This window comes from Epinephelus fuscoguttatus, linkage group LG12, assembly GCF_011397635.1.
Source record: "Epinephelus fuscoguttatus linkage group LG12, E.fuscoguttatus.final_Chr_v1".
Classification (NCBI taxonomy): Eukaryota; Metazoa; Chordata; class Actinopteri; order Perciformes; family Serranidae; genus Epinephelus; species Epinephelus fuscoguttatus.
The window spans coordinates 26,833,463-26,854,309 of record NC_064763.1 but is presented as its reverse complement, the minus strand read 5'-3'; the positions used below and the strand labels follow the sequence as shown (position 1 = coordinate 26,854,309).

Below are 20,847 nucleotides of genomic sequence, written 5' to 3'. Positions count from 1 at the left end.
CTGAGCTAGATAACTTTTAAATCAAACAATGTATGTTTAAAGATATGCTATTCAGTATATGATTTTATGCATTTTTGTTCTGTTCTGACAGCATGAAAATGTAAGTTCAAACACAAATGAGCACTTTAGGAAATATCTGAACATGTTTTAATGGCAAATGACAGACTTTTAGAATCCAGATTGTTGACCTTTGACATTTGGCTGAAGCTTAATATGTTGGATCACAATTACAAAGCAAACCTACTAGTGGCAGAACGATATATAAAACACAAGAAATTACATTTAACTGCTTCTTTCATCGAGCAAAATTCAACCCATAGTAACAACAGAATAAAATCTTAATTTTCCAGGAAGATGAAAAGTGACACCATTGTGTTAAAATTATTTTTGGTTTATTTGGTTTTCTGCCCTTGTGTATGGAGTCAGTGTTGCACAAATCCTCATCGGTGGCCTTTTACCCAGTATGACACTTTAAAAATCTTCATCAGTAAAGCATGTATGACATAGAGCAGTGGTTTTCAAACTGTTTGTGCCCAAGGCACTCCAAAGGGTACCAAAATCTCAAGGCACAATAGACTCTATAACCTATGTCATCACTCTTATCATGACATGAATGTTTGTTTTTATTTACTTATATCAAATAACAGCTGACAACCATTAACACATCCATTTAAAAGGGAAATAATGTAGGATAAAGTGATGTGTCACACACTTACAATTCCCTCGCATGAACGGCAACAAGAAGGTCCTGTGAAGGTTTTTTAAATTAAATTAAAATCACATTTTTTGGGTAGAGTTCGTCTCTTTATTTGGAAATGGGTGCACACAACATACTGATTAAAAAAATAATTCATAACTCTTTGTAGAGGCACAGTTGAATATTGCAGTAATTATGTGTGGCTGTCAGAAAATCTCACGGCACACCACTTGAGAACCACTGACACAGAGAGGCTACATTGGTAAACTTCCTGTTTTAAGAAATCTTACAGTGTTTCAACACTGTGATACTTAAGATTTCAAAACAGAAAGTGAATTGTTGTACTTATGAAAAGAGACAATGTGCAACAGATACAATCTGATCTACTTTGTGTACTCTGTGGATGGTAGTAAAAATAATGACATTTTGTGTATTCAGCTGCAGTTTCTGCTTTTCAAGCTTGTGTTTTGTAAAGTTTATAAGGCTTCACTTGGTTGGAAAACACACACTGTAAAAAATTTTTTTTTGAGAAGTCAATCATTTCTACTTACGGTGCATTTTTTAAAAAATTTGGTGAATTGTTACACTGTTGTTGTCGCTGAATTTACACTACAAAAGCCATGTTTTCATGTCAGTCAGATTTCCCTGAGAAATACTCAAGAGCTGAAAAAGGCAGCTCCAGATCGACATCCCATTACCATACAGTGCAACTGGATGAGTGTCAACCAGAAAACTTGTCAGTCCACACAGAGCTGCAATGATCAGAAAAATAACTGATCAACTTGGACTTCGAGAAACTGGGATGTACATTGTTCACGTTTTTCTGACATTTCCTACACAAAATCAGGATTAACTGGTAATGAAAACAATACTAGTTGCAGCCCTGATTCCACACCCAACCCGAATTAATGATAACATAAGAATGTGCTCTGTGACTGAAATGTTTAGTCTGTCAGTCCAGTCTCCTGTGTGCAAATTTGGCTGAAGTGAGCTGACACTCCTCTTCACTCCACAATTGGCATAAACTTCCTCCACTGGAGGCAGGCAGCTGGACTGTGGATCAATCATCCGTCACAGACAGATCACAGATCACCTTTAAAAGGGGTGAGATTATCTCCGGTGTTAAAGATATGGGCTTCATCTTCTGTCCCGGTGCCTGCTCCTGTCTCCGTGTCTGCGGTCATCCCTCTCCCTGCCTCTGTCCCAGTCATCTCTCCTCCCTCTGCTGCTGCCCCACTCGGCCTCTCTGTGTCGGTCCCGGTCCTCCCTGTCCCTCACCCCTTGTCTATCCCACTCCCTCCCTCCACCACCGCCTCCCCGTTCATGCACCGGACCGACCGCGAGGTTAATGGGTTTACGGAAAGGTCTGTCTCTGCCACCAAACCGCAGCTGTCCGGACTCTTTCTTCCCCCCCTGCCCGCCACCAAGCCGCCGGGGGACCCACCCTTTGAGGGTCCTCTCTTGCTCAAAATCCACAAACAACTCGTGCTGGTCCACCACCAGCTTGTTGGCGTCCCGGCGGGCCCGGACAACCGACCGCTCCTCCTTGTATTCAATGAAGGCGTATCCTTTGGAGAAGCCCGTGACGATGTCCCGGACCAGCCGGAGCCGCTGAATGTCTCCGTACTTGGAGAACACTTGGTGCAGTTTGTCCTCTGTAGTCTGGGGGTTCAGACGGGACACAAACAGGGTGAGCAGCGGGTCTCCCACGACGCCTTTGTTGGGCTTGTAGCGCGCACCCATAGCCCTCCATACCGCCCGGTCATGGGGCTCCACGTCCGTGCCGTCGATGCTGCCAGCTTTCAGCGGGTCGTACACCTTCGCTATCGGACTCCAGTCAACCATGTTCCTCCTTCTTCAATACAGGCGCTACATTAACTAATAATTAGCCACAGACCCCCATTAATCCCGTTTAATGTTTCATTCCTGCAATTTACCCCAACAGAAAATATCCAACGGTTAATGCGCGTGCAACAATATAAACATTCCGTAGACTTCCGGTCCGTCACCTTTTAAGGTTCCTAACGCGATTAAAGGGGAACGTGACCTAAATTAAAATGTAAGTTATTTCCATGGCTTAGGAAAGTTCAGTCAATATTTGTATGAACTACTCTCTCTCAAAGCCAGAAACCAGAGAAGTAAATCTCAAACTTGATATATATATATATATATACACCTAAATGAGCCTCATTATATTGTAGTGTCGTCAGTTCTGGAACAGAAAATGTGCCCATATACTCGGAACATTTCCCAAGGTGCTTTCAGTGTCATCTATAACACACACGTAAACTAAGTGTTTGAAATACAAAGTTAGAATTTCACTCAATGATCCCAATTTAAGGCCCACAAACTACTTTTTTTTTTCGAGAGCCTGTGATCATTAAACCACAATCTTCATCAGTCAGTGGAGTTTGCTCAGTTGTCATAATCTGCTGAGCGGTGAGCTTGACTGTTATGATTTAATCCATAGTACTTTTAGGGACTTCTTATTCATATTGTCTTAAAAGCTAAGGCTAGAATGTCTCTCTTGACCTTGAAAACAGAAGTTTGACTTAACAATCCCCACTAAAGGTCCACCTACTATATAAACCTATGTTTAAATGTCTTCAGGGTCTACAGAGCATATATATATATATATATATATATATATATATATATATATATATATATATATATATATATATATATATATATATCACCTGTATTTTGTTCAGTGCACTTTTCATTCATTCACTCACTGATTTATTATCTGTAAACACTTATCCTGTTGGGGTCATGGGGAGGCTGGAGCCTATCCCACCTGACACTGGGTGAGAGGCAGGGTACACTCTGGACAGTTTGACTATCACAGGGCTGAGACAACCATGTATGCTCACAGTCACACCTGTGTGCAATTTAGAGTCACCAATTAATCTAAGAGAGGGTCCCCGTCCGGGTGGCAGGCTTAAACCTAAAACCTTCTTGCTGTGAAGTGAAAAGTGCTAACCACTGCTCTACCATGCCGCCCTTTTTTCAGTGCACCAAAGTACACTAAAGCTCCATAACATGAAATGACTGAATGTCAACTCTATACCTGTGAATTCAGAATTTCATTTCTGTGTGTGAACACTTGTGACACAGGGCACAATACTTAAAAAAAACATGATTTAATAAAACAGTGAAAAACATTTTTTGGCTCCACAAGACTCAGTTATTACAAAATGATAAAGACGCTGTCACTTCCCTGCTATGTACAGTTATTTTTGTGTTTTATCAATTTACTATAATCTGATATCTAATGTACAGTATTAAACAGCATTGAAAGTTGAACAAAAGTTTTCTCAGTCTATTCAAAAAAGTCAGTTCTCTTCAATAGATGTGTGTAATCTGCAGTTGTCGTGGATGGATGAGCTGTCTGCTCCTCAGCTCTGCTCCTGATCCATCAGTTCCTGATTGCCATTACATGTCCTCCACGCTCCATTTATATGCTGCCTCCTGGCCAGCCTTTTTATCTGCAATTCGGGAGTAGCGTTTCTTTTCAAAACCATTTGATCTGCAAGACACATACAAATAAAATACCACCGTTAATTCTACCAATCACACCCTCAACTCCATCTTTGATTTGATGCACCAAAGCAAACCTTCAGTAACGCTCCCAAACAGGTTCAATTTAAAGGGAAATTTCGGTTTATTTATTTCAACCTGTCTCCTATCGTCCTAAATTTGTTCCAAGTGACTAATGACATAAAAATAATAGTTAGCATGTTAGCCGTTAGCCTAGATACAGCCAGGGCGCATAGTAGTGTCAGACCTGTTAAAACGTAAGTGAACGGGCATACTTCAAGTGCAAAGTTAGTCCACTAAACAAGCTTTTTTTCCCACAAAGATCGCCTCATATCGTTAGGATAAATGTCAGAGAACATCTAGAAAACGACATGTAAACGTGTTGTCTTACCTTACCGGTGTGCTACCATGTTTGTTTACCATTTAGCTCTGCTTTCCAAAGCGCGGCTGAAATATCGCGAGAACAAGCAGCGATCTCATACCATGCCTGAAATCTCGCGAGCTCTAGATAAAGCCCAGCTGGATACTAACATTACTCCAGGTGGAGGTGTCTCGTCCTCGGTCACATCCAGACCTTGAAAATAAGGCTGCAACCAGTCCTATTCCTTGCAACAGAGGCATTCCTCTTCTGTGGGCACTGGGGCACAGCATTCACAGGTACACCACCAATCTCCAGAGCTACGCAGCCTTGCAGCAGCCATTCCTCCTCTCTCGTCCTCTAACGTTACCTGTTGCGCCTCTCTCTCTCCTCCTCCGTTCTTCAGTTTCACGAGGCTCTTCGTCAGTGTATTCTGGCTCAAATAAATTGTTTACCATTTAGCTCTGCTTTCCAAAGCGCGGCCGAAATATCGCGAGAACAAGCAGCGACAGCTGGAAGGCAGAACCGGACAGTAGCCTGAAAAGTTCATTCATTTATTTTATGAAAGATTTATAGAATAATGGCTGACTTTTTGCCAGACTTCGACTTTCTGGTGGAGGAATTTGATTTTGGAGAGTTTGATGGCCGCCCTTATTTATTTGAGCCAGAATACACTGACAAAGAGCTTTGTGAAATTGAAGAACGGAGGAGGAGAGAGAGAGGCGCAACAGGTAGAGAACGAGAGAGGAGGAATGGCTGCTGCAAGGCTGCGTAGCTCTGGAGATTGGTGGTGTACCTGTGAATGCTGTGCGCCAGTGCCCACAGAAGAGGAATGCCTCTGTTGCAAGGAATAGGACTGGTTGCAGCCTTATTTTCAAGGTCTGGATGTGACCGAGGACGAGACACCTCCACCTGGAGTAGTATCCAGCTGGGCTTTATCTAGAGCTCGCGAGATTTCAGGCATGGTATGAGATCGCTGCTTGTTCTCGCGATATTTCAGCCGCGCTTTGGAAAGCAGAGCTAAATGGTAAACAAACATGGCAGCACACCGGTAAGGTAAGACAACACGTTTACATGTCGTTTTCTAGATGTTCTCTGACATTTATCCTAACGATATGAGGCAGTCTTTGTGGAAAAAAAGCTTGTTTAGTGGACTAACTTTGCACTTGAAGTATGCCCGTTCACTTACGTTTTAACAGCTCTGACTATACGCCCCGGCTGTATCTAGGCTAACGGCTAACATGCTAACTATTATTTTTATGTCACTAGTCACTTGAAACAAATTTAGGACGATAGGAGACAGGTTGAAATAAACCGAAATTTCCCTTTAATGTGGAGGCCAAAACTGTGATCACTATTGTTGTACAATTACTTAAAACAACTGCATGACATGTAAGAGAATAGTATATATGACAGAAGAGGGACATGTGGTCACATTAATCACATTACAAATGCATCCCTCTTTTGGTAGACTCACACAGAAACTGTACCTGTCAACTCCATCCCAGCGATAGCCTGGCAGAATATTGAAGCGGTTTGGAGGTGGTGCTGGGCCTTTGTATCGAGGTTTGTCTGCAAAACAAAAATATAATTTTTACACTATAAATGGTAAAGAACCATTTTGCAACACTCTGCTCAGAGAACAAAGCACACATATGTAACCTTGTGTCTTTGTGTTGCGGTCCTTTTTACGTCTGAGCATCGCAGCCATCGGATCTCCCTCCCTTTCCTGCTCTCTCAACATGCGGTCAAGATCCTCGTCATCTCGGTGACGTGCCAGCGGCTTTTGGGCTTCAAGCACTGCATCTTCAAGTTTCTGTTGATGCATCTGGCCCTGGGCCAACCTATAAACACACGTTGACTTTGATCAAACAAGTCAGCACACAAAACATTTCAGGTCTTCATGTGGTCACAATCACACTCTATGGTCTTTTCTTATGTGTGACAATCTTGTGCAGACTTACCCTCTCCCCCACTGAGCGTATTTTTCATCCTTTGCTGCTTTTTCTCCAGCTTTCCTCTTCTTTTCCTCTCTCTCTGTATCCAAATCCCTCCTTTTACCACTCTTGTCTCGGAACACCGTCTCAGCATTGCGGGATTCGTCTAGTAATAGCAGGAAAATTGGTGTTAAATGTCATCCACTGCATCATTCAACTTCACAAGAACTAGTCACAACTATGACCAAAGACATTTAGAGTATGCATGGATCATGTAGATTATATGAGATGAATAGTCCTGCGAGCTCTGTCATTAACAGCTGTGAAGGAAAAGCATCTTTAAAAAAAGAAAAGCTGAGCAAACCTTCCAGTGGCTTGTTGTTTTTTTCTCTGCGCCGGTTGTCCGCCTGCTCCTTCCTTAAAACATCTGCAGAAACCAGACCTGCCTTCCCACCAGAAAGCATCCTTGGACCCTGAGAAGAAAACAGGTAAAACAACATGGGATCGATTGGATATTGCACACACAGCACTTTCAGGCAAATTAGATTTCATATCACTCTTCTGCCTTCTCTTTGCTCACCTGAGACTGGCCAGGCCTACGAGGTGGTGACAGATCTTCATCTGAGTCATTCCCACTCCGCGGCCGCCTCCTGGGTGGTGACTGGTCAGAGTCAGAGCCTCGTCTTGCCTTTGAGCTCCTCCTTGGAGGAGACTGGTCGGATTCTGATGCTTCTCTCCTCTGTGCCTTTTTCCTTGGAGGCGACTGGTCAGAATCTGAATCATGCCTGTTCTGAGCCTTCTTTGCTGGTGGTGAGCGACGAGAATCGGGTGAACGTTTTTTATTTGATAATGATGAGCTTGGCTTTCTTCTGCCGGGGGATAAATCTGACAATAAAAGAGATGAAGTGTTTAGTGAAGTTGTTATATAACGAAACACTTGAACCGAAAGTACTATTCTCATGTGGAAGAAACTGATTGGCGTGGATGACAGTAAAAACACTGGCCAGTATATTGGATACACTGATTTATCATTTATCACATTTGACTGTAACAATATTGTTGGATTTTCTTACACTATGAATTATGATATCATGAATATAACTTTCCAAATTAAGACTTCAAAGCAATTACTAAGTATCAATCTTCCCATAATGACTTCTAAAATACTTAACGATGTTTCAGTTTGACCGTCCATTAACAAGCAATAAAATGTGATGGACATCAACTAGACAGCTTAAGAGGTTTCCTTCCAATACATTTCCATAAATAAATATGGTGATATACTGTATTCCAATGTTGATAGGTCTTCTGGTTGATGTGTTCCTATCACTTACTCACCTTTACTTTGCGCCTTCCCTGACTTCCCTGACCGTTGCCTTGGAGGTGACATGTCTGGAGAGTCGTGGCGACCTCTTCTTGGAGGGGATATGTCTGGAGAGTCATGGCGATTTCTCCTTGGAGGGGATACGTCTGGAGAATCGTGGCGACCTCTTCTTGGAGGGGATATATCTGGAGAGTCGTGACGACCTCTTCTTGGAGGGGATGAGTCTGGAGAGTCATGGCGATTCCTGCTCGATGCCAAAGGCTCTGAAAGTTGATGCTCTCCTTCTCTCCCCTCGTCTGTGTCTTCATTTTCATCAGCTATTGGGAGAAAAGACTCAAATAAGCTTGTTCAGTGTACAGTCAAAGCTTCTCTTTACTGTGATCGCAAATATCAATTACCTCCTATCACTTTCCATCTATTGCCGGTTCTGAAGGCCTCCAGCTGCTTCACTTCTTCAGGTCGATCGTCAATCACCTCAGCAATCTTAGTAGACAAACATAAAAGATGAACTTTGAAGACAGGGATTGGTGATATGACAAATATTTGACAAACATCACAGACTTTTTGCCATGCAATCTATTCCATGCTAACCCTGTCTTTAAAACCTCTGCTTGTATCAGATCATTGCAGCAGTAGTACAAATCAATGAGTAGGACTGCCTCAGACAATAACGGTATGATCTTTGCATCAACATGATGACATGCGTTGATTTTTTGAAGCACATCTTCTACAGTTAGCTGAGCCAGACTTTTATTTTACTACAAACTGTAATATAATTCCATAATTCCCCCAAGAAAATTACAAAATACATGAATACAATCACAGTAACCTATATGGCATGCTTACAGGTGTTAACGCACATGAAGAAGTCAGCGTGCTAATCACTGCATGTGAATGAATGAGCAGAAGGTAGCCAGCTAGGTAACGTTAGCTAAGTCCTTACCACTGGAGCTTCCTCTTCGTCCTCTTCAATCTCCTTCTCCTCTTGGACCATCTGTCTCCAGTCTATGTCATCGTCTACTATTTTAAGTCTTGAACAAGAGAAGTTAAAGTGAGTTAAAGTACACACACTTTCACCGAAAAACAAGAAGTTTAAGGCAGCGAGCGGCGTAACAGCGACCTCGGCTAGCTTAACGGCTAACGGCTAACAAACACAACCTGTCCGACAACAGCTCGATTAAAACGCTCCCGCCGACTCACCCTTTCTCGGGAACCTTACGCCGTTTCTTTTTAAGCTTCCCCTTTGACTTCCTGGCATCTTCGTCTGCGGATAAATAACGTTTAAGGTACTCAGCTTTAGATAATTCTGGCTTCTTACTGCTGCCAGTTGAAGCCGCCATCGTTGTGTTATGGGAAACTACGGGGAGCGCCGAGGGTCAAGAACGCGAATATCAGTAAACTTTTTCAAATACTGGACGACAATCTCTGCAACGCTATGGGGTGTTGTTTGTGTAGACTAGTGAAAAGAAATAAATAAATTGTGTGTGTGCATGTGTCATGACCACTCATGTATACTCATTATGTTACTGAACAGGCCTACCACCCACAGGCCTATGGGGCCCAAAGTGTCAGGGGGCCTCTTGGCCTTCACCTCCAAAATGTCACTCAAATAAATTTTGTGACCAGGAAGATACTTAAACTGACCTCAAAGAGACACAATAAGACCACAAATAGGTACAAAGGAGCAGCAAAGACACACAAAACACAAAATGACAACAAAGAGACAAAATTAGACCAAAAAAGGACATAAAAGCATCTCAAAGACACCCAAAGGACTACAAAAAGACACATAGCAACCACACAGGTAAAAAAAAAATGACGACAAAGAGTCACAAAATTAAACCAAAGAGACAAAAATTACCCCAAAAGAGTCCCAAATGACTAAAACAAAGACAAAAAACTATGGGGTGCCGTTATAATAATATGGGGAAAGCTTTCTGGGGCCCAGCCGCTAGAGGGGGCACGTTTATGCCAGCAATAATCCTGTTTATCTGAATATACAACTAATAAATATTGTAGCAGCTGGTTTATGTGACCCCCCCCATCACTCTCACAGCTCACATGTATGTGTTAGTAGGAGAGAGACAGCATCAGGGGTCTAATCATTTCTATGGGCGACCTTGGATAAGTGTACAGGTTACAGAGTTCTCAAGGTGACCCACAGTGCAAAAGTACCAGAAAAGTATGGAAAGTATTCATATCTTAATTTTACAAAGTTTTAGAGCACACTAATAATCTATTATTGAGATCACATGTATGGGCAGGGGAAAACCCCCTAAATCTAAATATTAAATTAACATTTAACATTTAGGTGCCACATTTAGTATTTAGATTTAACTATTTAATATATTTCTAAGTTAACAAATATTGCTGTAAATGTGGTAAAAGGTGGCGTTAAAAAAATTCACACTTTTTTAAACATTGTTTGAAGCTAAATGTGGCAAAATGTTGATGTTATTTTCAGTGTGAGTCACTTTACAAATGGCACCCCATAAAAAACAACCACAAAGAGACAGAAAGTTTATAAAGTGACACAATTAGACAAAAAAAACCACAAAATCCTCTCCAAGGGACCCAATGGACTACAAAGACACGTAACAACCACAGAGAGACACAGCATGATTACAAGAAGACACAAAATTACCTCCAAAAGAAAAAATTACCTTCAAAGAGACCCAAATGACTAAAACAAGGACACAAAAGAATCACAAGGAGATATAAAACAACTAAAAGAGACACAAAGTTCCTTCAAATAGACCCAAGCAACTACACAAAAGACACAAACAACCAAAAAAAGACTACAAAGAGATGCAAAGGAACAGTAAAGAGGCACAAACAACTGCAAAAATGGGAAAAACAACCACAAGGAGGCAGAACATGTCTTCAAAATAACACAGTAAGACAAAAAAAGGCATAAAAATACGTCAAAGAGACCCATAGAAATACACAAAACATGCATGAAAACTACAAAGAGACAAAGATACAGCCACAGAGTCTGTGTGTTTTGCTCCTGTGTAGAAGAGGTGGTGGGGTTCTTTGCATATCTGTGCCCAGGGGTCCATTCTCTCATAATCCACCCATGTATAAAGGGGGTTGTTGACTGGTGACAGCTCCATTGTCATGAAACGTGAGGTTATGAATTAAAAGTGTCATTGTGGAAAAATGCCATTGTAAAATAATGCCCTCCTTGCAGGCTCACTCAGTTTTACAGCTCCATTTCATGATTATTGATTTAACTTCTCTCCGGAAATGTTCTTGTATCCATCCACTTCCTTTATGCTTTTCAATCACAGTCTCCCCAGCAGTTTGGAGTGTTCCCTTGTCTTCCTGGTGGAGCCTTTGCCAAAATACTGACTCACAGATACAGCTGTACAATCAATCAAATTCCCCTGCCCATACATGTGATCTCAATAATAGATTATTAGTGTGCTCTAAAACTTTGTAAAATCAAGATATGAATACTTTCCATACTTTTCTGGTACTTTTGCACTGTGGGTCACCTTGAGAACTCTGTAACCTGTACACTTATCCAAGGTCGCTCATAGAAATGATTGGACCCCTGATCCCTGATGCTGTCTCTCTCCTACTAACACACACATGTGAGCTGTGAGAGTGATGGGGGGGGGGGGGGTCACATAGGCCAGCTGCTAGAATATTTATTAGTTATATATTCAGATAAACATGATTATTGCTGGCATAAATGTGTCCCCTCTAGCGGCTGGGCCCCAGAAAGCTTTCCCCATATTACCCCCCTATGAGCGGCCCCACATGAAGACATCAAATAGATAGACAGATAGACCCTTTATTGTCAGTGGATGTTATACAACAAAACTTTATTGGAGCAATCCATTTAGCAGCATATAAATGTTACACATGCACCAACACACACTTGCTCATTGCGTCAGTCTCACAGTCACACACACACATTCATATCTATATGAAATACAAACACTGAACACAACAAGTCAATGTCTCACGTTAAATAGCATCCCTTTATTGAAAACAAAGGCTGCAACTAACAAAACCACAACAAAGTAATATGTACACAACAAGTTACTGAGTTTGTTTATACCCATACAGCTGTGTGTGCCTGTGCAGCTAAAAGCACATAAACATTTCCGTTGAGTCATCTTCATTCTTCCTGATTGAAGCCAGTTATGAAAACATACTGATACTATTTCAGTGCTCTCGGGCAGAAAACAAGAGAAGGAGAGACGTGGCTGCAAGCTAATGACAACATCTTATCAACATGTGGGTGTTATTGATGCTTGATGTGGACAGATGCGTAGGCGTGGTTCGATGTGGGTGGGCCAGCGCAAGCCTGTGTGGTTTTTTGTTGTTGTTTTTTTTAGCAGTGTGTTTGATAGAAGAAGAACAGCAGACAAACGATCCAGGAGCAGGAGCTCTTCAGAAAGAAGCTCACAGCCGAACACGGGGTAAGTTGCTCTGCAGAGGAAGAGAAGTAGGATGCAAAGAGTTGACAAAATCCTCTTGAATGTGTCTCCTACTCACTTTTTCCTCATGCTCACTCCCCCAGATCCAAACACACACACAGTCAGTCCACCTACCTTTCTCCACACTGATGATGGCATGCTGCCCAGTTACTTTGCAGATGTATGTGGTGTTGTGTGGGAGTTTGTCTGTGTGGCCTTTCAGGGTCATCCTGTAGCCATGAGGCTCCAGCTCCACCACATCGCTGCTGTCTCTTAACTGGGCATCTGGTGGTGAACCAGTCACATTGTTGTTAATCGGGGTCTCTTTGGTGCCAGAGGACCAGGAGAACTCATAGGTAGTGATCTTGTTGGCTTTGGGCTTGATCAGACAGTCCACTCTCAGGTCATTGTCATCTTCAATACACACGGTTATCAGGTTGCACTCTGCTGGGATCAGCAACACTGGGGAGAGACACAGAGGTGATGAGAGCATGTATGGAGATAGATTTAATTTAACAACTTATTACAAGTCTACACAAAGATCTCCATATACCAGTGACAAAATATTAAATGATAACAGGTAATTCTCACCTCCCAGAACTCCGAATAGAAACAGAAACTTGAGCATGATGGAAAAGCACCCATCCAACTTTGAAAAACAAAAGAGACAAGCAAATTGCAAAGAGCATTTATAAAAGTGAAATATAGCAGTGTTGTTTTGCTGTCTCACTTGATTTAATTATGATCCATTTCATAAATCAGTGCCTGTCTACCAGTCAGCTGCGCTCTCCAGATGGTTGTGAGGTCATTTTGGGTGAGGTCATGATGTTGTTTACTCTAACCTCATGTGCGGCGACAACAGATGATCAAAAACAAGGGAAACTAATTAAGACAGACTACATCTTTTGCTGCAGTGTACATGACTTTTGGGTCATGTGCCAACAAGGTTGCACTGATCTAAATTGCTGTATATTCCCTCTAGTTGCCTCCAGAACTTGATCTGAGGCCACCTGTGGCCAAATCCAATGACTGGACATGATTCGGAGTAAGAGATGGCTTTGTTTATCAATGCTTTATTGACTATTTGTTTAACTATTTACTTGCATTTCCCCTCTGTCCTTGACACAGCTTTGCCTCAATCAGTTTCCAAAGTCTACTACTACATAATGAGTTTTAAATGTTAAGTTATAGACTAATGTCTACACATGTCTTCATGTAGGTATTCTCTGTTATTATGCCCTGCATACCTGCATGTTCTAGCATATTCCTTGTCTCCCTATTTTGAACCTAGTGCTCATATTTATTCCTGGAGCTGTAGCTGAGCATCTCTGAGGAATCTTACCTCCCGTCAGGGCTGGATGATGAAGCAGCTCCTTCCTGCGTGCTGTTGTCCGGCTGGAGGATAAACAGCTGGTGGCTTCAGTGTGCAGCACTGCAGAGCATCACACTTATGAGAGGAGGTGGGAGCGATACAGAGAGGTGGAGACAGAGAGTAGGAGGGATAAGGGTGGACCAGAGAGCGCTGATTCGCCTTTCTCCTCTGCAGTGCCTGACGGAGGAGACTATGGAGGGCTGCAAAACATCATCATTTTCACAAGCAGCATGTTATGACCTTGTTCCCTTTCCTCTCTGGTCCTCTCCTCATCTTCGTCTCATTTCCTCAGCTCCACTCCTGCCCTAATTTCCCTTCATGTCTCTCATGTGGTAGCCATCTTCATATTTCCATTTTAATAGCTGCTCTTATACATTATAAATGAGTTAGGCAGAGATTAGAGTGGTTATTGTGGTGTGCTCTATCTAACAAGCGCATACCTCTACACCCACTGAAAAATGCTGACTGCCTTACATTCTTTTCAAAGAACATTAAGAGATACATCATTTTGGTGACATCCTGTTTGCACAGTGCAAATGCATATTATCACAGGATGAACTACCTAGAAAATTCTAGCACTGTCATACCAAATGACTCATGTAAAATGGCTCAGTGTCTCCATCCTGAGGCCAGTAGACAGAATTTCACAAAGTAAGCCGGACGCAGACTCACAGCCTGAATCACAAGGTGCCAGTGGTGGGCTGTGGGAATTTTAGTGGTTGCTGTATGTGTGTGGACAACAACCATCCACTTTTTTGAGAATGAGACAGCTGAATGCTTTGACAGTATAGAACAAAACATAAATAAGTAATAAGTTGTCTAAATAAAGTGGAACATTCACCCACTTTATAGTCACAGAGCACTGTGCTGTTCCCAGCATGCTCTGTGGAGACAGCAGGAAAACAGCTGTACAGGTCACTTGTTTATTTGGAGCAGTGATACTCAACTTACAGCCTGCTGGACAAGTCTAATGTAAATAAGGTGCCTGAGTGCGTAAAAGAGCAATAAAGTAGAGCTCGTCTATCAAAGAAATAGTGCCAGGGAAGGCTCCCCTATACCAACACATTCTCAATCCAACCTCGTCACATATTGACGTGCTCGGTCATTCCACGTCCAGATACGATGTGAAAGATACCCTGGGTGCGTTGGTTGTTGATGTTCTGGGACACCGTGTCAAGTTCTGCCTGTTACATGTCTTGTCTTCTTTCAAAATACACTTCCGTTTTCACAGGAAATTTAACGTTTACATACAGTCTCTTTCAAAATAAAGGCACTATGATGGTACAGCACTGAATTGATGTTTTTGAATTGATGTTTTTTTCCCTCAACAACAAACACACATGGCTGGACTTAGGCAACACAAGCACGTGGTTAGATTTAGGAAGAAAGAACAGAGTTAGGCTTTAGAAACTTATGGGATATGAACACTGCTCTCTCGGGTAAAAGTCTGTGCTTGTTGGACCCATCCACCATCCGTCCCATCCACCCTATATGGACATTTGCCGCCTTAACTTTCATCTTTGTCCTGCTGCGTTTCCCCCTGATGCCACTGGGCGCCAATTAACTATAATGGCAACTAGCCGTGGATCATGCCGACGTTAAAGGACGCCTTTTTCCGTTGGTTTCTGATGCCCCAAGTCACTGCCCAAGCGCCAGATTTTGACAACTTTGGAGTGAGACCGGGTTCCCTACACATTATAATTGTTTATTAACTGGCCCCTAGCATCTTGTCATTTACAAAAGTGACCCTGAAGCATAAGGATGTAGGTTTGGTTTCAGCTTTTGAGGGGACACAAATGAAACTGGGGGTTTGGGATCCTCCTCCAGGAAGCTTTAAGCATCAAAGACTTAATTTTTTCGGCATTCTGGTGAATTTTCATGCATCATTTTTTGTCTTTTCTGCATCAATTTATTCAAATCAAATCAAATCAACTTTATTTATATGGCACTTTTCATACAACAGTAACACAAAGTGCCTCACAGAGGTTAAAAACAACAAAGATCCAAACAGAAAACAAAAAGAAAAGAGAAAACCCAACCCTCCCACCCAACAAAAGGCTATTTAGCTCATAAAATTGAGTTAGTAGCTAGGTAAGAATGATTTAAAACAGAGACATAAAATGCATCAAAACTAAAACCTATAGGCTAACTAAAATAACAAAAGATAAAGGTTAAATGAGATAAGAACGTAAAAAGAGGAAGGGTAAGAATATAAAAAATAGATAATAGATGGATAAATCGGTTATAAGAGGAATTTAAAATAGATAAATACAGAGATCAGTTAAAAGCCTGATTAAAAAGATGAGTCTTGAGCCTCTTTTTAAAAACATCAACAGTCTCTGCAGCTCTGAGGTTCTCTGGCAGGCTGTTCCACAATCGGGGGCCATAATAATTAAATGCCGCCTCCCCGTGTGTTTTAGTCCTAACTTGTGGTATGGTTAAAAGGCTGGTGCCGGAGGACCTCAGGGTCCGCGAGGGTTGATATGGTAAAAGCAGGTCAGATAAATAAGAAAGCCCAAGACCGTTAAGACATTTAAAAACTAATAAAAGAACCTTAAAATCGAAATGGAAATGTCTCTAATTCCATCGAAATAAAAGTCTTCTGCTACCTGAGGGACAAATGCACGTTTTAAATATTGAGGGGGCTGTGTCCCCTACATCCCCCCCTGAAATCTACACCTATGTCCAGGCAAAATTAGAGAGTCCCTGACTTCAGGATAAGCAGGTAGATTTCTCACATTCATACCATCAGCAGTCAGCCTGTCTTATATTTTTTAGGCCTGAAGGAGTGAACCCAGAGAAAAAGGGAGAGAGACAAATTTTAAGAGCTACAAGGAAAAGGAGTCATAACACAGAAGCATCTAAATTATTAAATAAGCAATGATTATAAAAGTAATTTTGTGTAACTTCCTGTAATAATTTTGCTTCCCCTGATCCCCCAATGATATTACAACATATTTCATATGAATTATGTGTGACATACATGCAGCTATTTTGCATTAGCAGCATGTTTGTGTGAAAAATGAATGCCCGCTGGAACACGTATCTCTCATCTTATCAGACAGCCGTGTCATGGTTCCACCTACATCATATTTTCTCTTTCATCTTCAGGAACATTCAGACAGCCTCAAACTCTTCCCTCCTACTCCCAGAGTGCTCTGCAATGTTCCAGTTTCAGTCATTTCTTGCCCGCCTGCAGTGGCGGTCGCCTCCTCTTCAAATCACCTGACCTCTGGGCTTACAGGCTAGGCCAAACCATTTTGGAATCATATGTCCTGTCACCTGGCTGTTAAACACATCTTTGAGATACCTGAGATACCTTAGATGTATTTCACAGGATAACCTCATAGCTGCATGTCATCCAGTTCACAAAAAAACAGCTTCAGGGATGTGGAGCACTTCGTAAATGTCTTCTAATTCATCTTCCTCTGACTTCTGACTGACTAATTATGCCATGTTGAAAGCCTATCTCCTCTCTACAAGAGACTAGGAGGCAGGATATATGATGTTAAAGGTGAAGTGTGTAAGATTCAGTGGGATTTGGTGGCGTCTGGCCGTGAATTGCAGATTGCAACCAGCTAAAACTTCCCACAGTCAGAAATCCTTCCGTGTTCATTGTTCAGGAGGTTTTTACTATGTACAGAATTATCCACAGAGGTCTCCTCCTCACCAAAACAAACAGACCAGGCGATTAAAACCGCTATTAACCATGATAAAAACACTGAATAAAGCAGTTTCCACGTTACAACATGCTGTAGTGTGCTCACCCCTAATGTGTGCTCACTTTTCTCTGATCCAGATGTTCAGTAGATTTTTACAGTGAGCCAAATTATGCACGGAGGTCTCTTCCTCTCCAAAACAAACAGACCTGGTGATTAAAACTGGGAAGCACAGATTTAACTTATGTTTCACATTACAAATCCACGTATTTCCAATGCAGTTTGGCATGTTGCTGCGGGCAGCTAGTCCAGCACCTGCTAATGTGTAGTCGCCTTTTTTCTCCGACAACACAAGATCCAGACGTTCAGGAATTTTCATCAGAAGCCAGATTATCCACAAAGGTCCCATCCTCTCCCAAACAAATGGACCAGGTGATTTAAACACTGAAAAAAGTTGTTTCACATTACAAACCAGTGAAACTCCGGTGCTGCTCATTGCAGTTGGGCCTCTTAGTATGGTGGCCAATGCGGGAAAAAAAAAAGCCAGTGTTTGGTTTGTCCATTCTGAGCTACTGTAGAAACATGGTGGTGCAACATGGCAATCCTCGTAAATGGAGATCCGCTTCCTATTTAGATATAAACAGCTCATTCTAAGGTAAGGCAAACACAGTAATTCTTATTTTCAGGTGATTATACGCTACTTGTAATTGTTTTTTTACCAAACCAACAGACAATGTTTAAAGAAAGAACGAACTCAATAAAAGTGGAATAGAACAATTTCATGATTGTCCTTTTTACATCGAAACTTCTCAGCCTCCTTAAAAAGAATAGGCATTGGTTTGCCTTCTTACAGATGCTGTCAGTATTCATATCAAGATTCAACTTGTCATCTAAGACAGAGCTCAAATACCTATACAGCTGCACTGCTGCCACTGGCTCCCGAAAATCAATAAACATCTCACTGGTCTTAGACACATTAATGTGGAGGAAAGACTGGTCACACCAATTAACAAATTCATCCAGTACTGGGCCATGATCATATTCTGATCCATGAAGAAGGCTTACAATAACAGAGTCATCTGCAGAACAAATCATGATACGTGATTACTCTGACATTCATTAGTGTGTAAACAAAATAAAAGAGGAGAAAGAACACATCCCTGATTGCATCCAGTGGCATAAAAACAGGCACTGAACGATGTCCTATTAAGCCTGACCCTCTGAGACCTGTTTGTTAAAACGTCAACGAGCCAACACACAATGCTAAAATCCAAATTAACATTAAATAAAAGTCTGTGAGCTAAACATGTGGCCGAATACAGCTAAAAGTAGAAGAGAAATCAACAAAAAGTAAACGTGCATGATTCATATTCCTCTCCAAATGTCTCAGAACAAGATTTAACAAAGTAGCTGTAGCATCTTCCACTCCTCTAGTTGCGCTATGTGCAAACTGTAAGGGGTCCAGCATGTCCTGTGCAGAATATAAGAGTTCAGATTTGACAATGTGCTCAAATGTTTTCATAACAAGGGATGTCAAGGCCACAGGGCGATAGTCATTCTGATGCTTCAAATGCCTCCATCAGGGCAAAGGTTTTGCCTCCCTAAATGTAGCACTAAGCATTACAGATCGCCCTTTGTCCCGTCTGCTATTGCTTATCTTAACCAGCAGTGACCACTAATTGTCTATGATTTACCCCTGACAGTGTGTGAGATAGGATTCTGTGTGTTATGTACTGGACTGTTCTACCTGTTCTACCTGTGGACACTGAGGTCCCACAAAAACACCAAGCGTTTGGACAAGCTGGTCAAAAAAGCTGGCTCAGTGCTTGGCAGGAGACTGGACCCACTAAGAGCTGGGGTGCAGAGGGGCACATTGAACAAACTGAAAGCTATAATGGACAATAGCAGACACCCTCTCCACAGCCTCCTGGAGCAACAGAGGAGCAGCTGCAGCAGTCGCTCATCTCACTGTGTTGCAGAACAGAGCATTTCAGGAGATCCTTCATCCCCTCGGCAATAAGACTGTTTAACACCTCCTGAATCCAGTCACACACACATACTTACAAACATCACATTAGCCACAACTGGCTGGACTGTGGAATGGCCATTTTTAATTATTTATAAGCCTTAATTTCTATTTGTGCACTTATTTTAACGTATTTTATTTTGTTTTTTGTCTTTTATGAGCTTGCTGGACAGCTCATACACTGAAGAAAACACACTTCCTACACCCTGGACCTTTAAGTCAAGAGGACTAATCAGTAATTTGTATGCACAAATGATTAAAGAGAAATTTCGGTTTATTTCGACCTGTCTCCTATCACCCTAAATTTGTTTCAAGTGACTAGTGACATAAAAATAATAGTTAGCATGTTAGCCGTTAGCCTAGATACAGCCGGGGCGCATAGTAGCGTCAGACCTGTTAAAACGTAAGTGAACGGGCAACCTTCAAGTGCAAAGTTAGTCCACTAAACAAGTTTTTTTTTCCGCAAAGATCGCCTCATATCGTTAGGATAAATGTCAGAGAACATCTAGAAAACAACATGCAAACATGTTGTCTTACCTTACCAGTGTGCTGCCATGTTTGTTTACCATTTAGCTCTGCTTTCCAAAGCGCGGCTGAAATATCACGAGAACAAGCAGCGATCTCACACCATGCCTGAAATCTCGCGAGCTCTAGATAAAGCCCAGCTGGATACTACTCCAGGTGGAGGTGTCTCGTCCTCGGTCACATCCAGACCTTGAAAATAAGGCTGCAACCGGTCCTATTCCTTGCAACAGAGGCATTCCTCTTCTGTGGGCACTGGGGCACAGCATTCACAGGTACACCACCAATCTCCAGAGCTACGCAGCCTTGCAGCAGCCATTCCTCCTCTCTCGTCCTCTACATGTTGCACCTCTCTCTCTCCTCCTCTGTTCTTCAATTTCACAAAGCTCTTCTTCAGTGTATTCTGGCTCAAATAAATAAGGTCAGCCATCAAACTCTCCAAAATCAAATTCCTCCTCCACAAAGTCAAAGTCTGGCAAAAGTCAGCCATTATTCTATAAATCTTTCATAAAATAAATGAATGAACTTTTCAGGCTACTGTCTGGTTCTGCCTTCCAGCTGTCGCTGCTTGTTCTCGCGATATTTCGGCCGCGCTTTGGAAAGCAGAGCTAAATGGTAAACAATTTATTTGAGCCAGAATACACTGACGAAGAGCCTCGTGAAACTGAAGAACGGAGGAGGAGAGAGAGAGGCGCAACAGGTAACGTTAGAGGACGAGAGAGGAGGAATGGCTGCTGCAAGGCTGCGTAGCTCTGGAGATTGGTGGTGTACCTGTGAATGCTGTGCCCCAGTGCCCACAGAAGAGGAATTCCTCTGTTGCAAGGAATAGGACTGGTTGCAGCCTTATTTTCAAGGTCTGGATGTGACCGAGGACGAGACCTGGAGTAGTATCCAGCTGGGCTTTATCTAGAGCTCACCATATTTCGGCCGCGCTTTGGAAAGCATGGCAGCAAGGTAAGACAACACATTTACATGC

General features: G+C 42.1%; 2 protein-coding genes across 2 annotated transcripts; both read right to left on the bottom strand.

The window, feature by feature from the left end:
• Positions 1-116: 116 nt before the first annotated feature.
• On the bottom strand, positions 117-2,679 carry snrnp35 (small nuclear ribonucleoprotein 35 (U11/U12)). Its single transcript, XM_049592750.1, has one exon. It carries the CDS (start codon positions 2,540-2,542, stop codon positions 1,835-1,837), a length of 708 nt encoding a protein of 235 aa, XP_049448707.1. The 5' UTR covers positions 2,543-2,679; the 3' UTR covers positions 117-1,834.
• A 1,148-nt stretch (positions 2,680-3,827) lies between these two features.
• Positions 3,828-9,211, bottom strand: bud13 (BUD13 homolog). The gene is made up of 10 exons (XM_049591970.1): positions 9,060-9,211; positions 8,803-8,890; positions 8,258-8,342; positions 7,874-8,176; positions 7,116-7,420; positions 6,900-7,008; positions 6,563-6,701; positions 6,261-6,442; positions 6,089-6,170; positions 3,828-4,229 (listed from the first exon to the last, which is right to left on the bottom strand). The coding sequence occupies exons 1-10, from the start codon at positions 9,197-9,199 to the stop codon at positions 4,136-4,138; spliced, it is 1,527 nt and encodes a 508-aa protein (XP_049447927.1). The 5' UTR covers positions 9,200-9,211; the 3' UTR covers positions 3,828-4,135.
• Positions 9,212-20,847: the final 11,636 nt, after the last annotated feature.

Bases quoted from the DNA above. Each gene is read 5' to 3' on its own strand.
- snrnp35 (XM_049592750.1), bottom strand. From the start codon at position 2,542: ATGGTTGACTGGAGTCCGATAGCGAAGGTGTACGACCCGCTGAAAGCT.
- bud13 (XM_049591970.1), bottom strand. From the start codon at position 9,199: ATGGCGGCTTCAACTGGCAGCAGTAAGAAGCCAGAATTATCTAAAGCT. The intron at 8,891-9,059 runs GTGAGTCGGCGG...CTCTTGTTCAAG, and splicing joins CGTAAGGTTCCCGAGAAAGG to ACTTAAAATAGTAGACGATG. The intron at 4,230-6,088 runs GTACAGTTTCTG...TGTGTCTTGCAG, and splicing joins CGCTGGGATGGAGTTGACAG to ATCAAATGGTTTTGAAAAGA.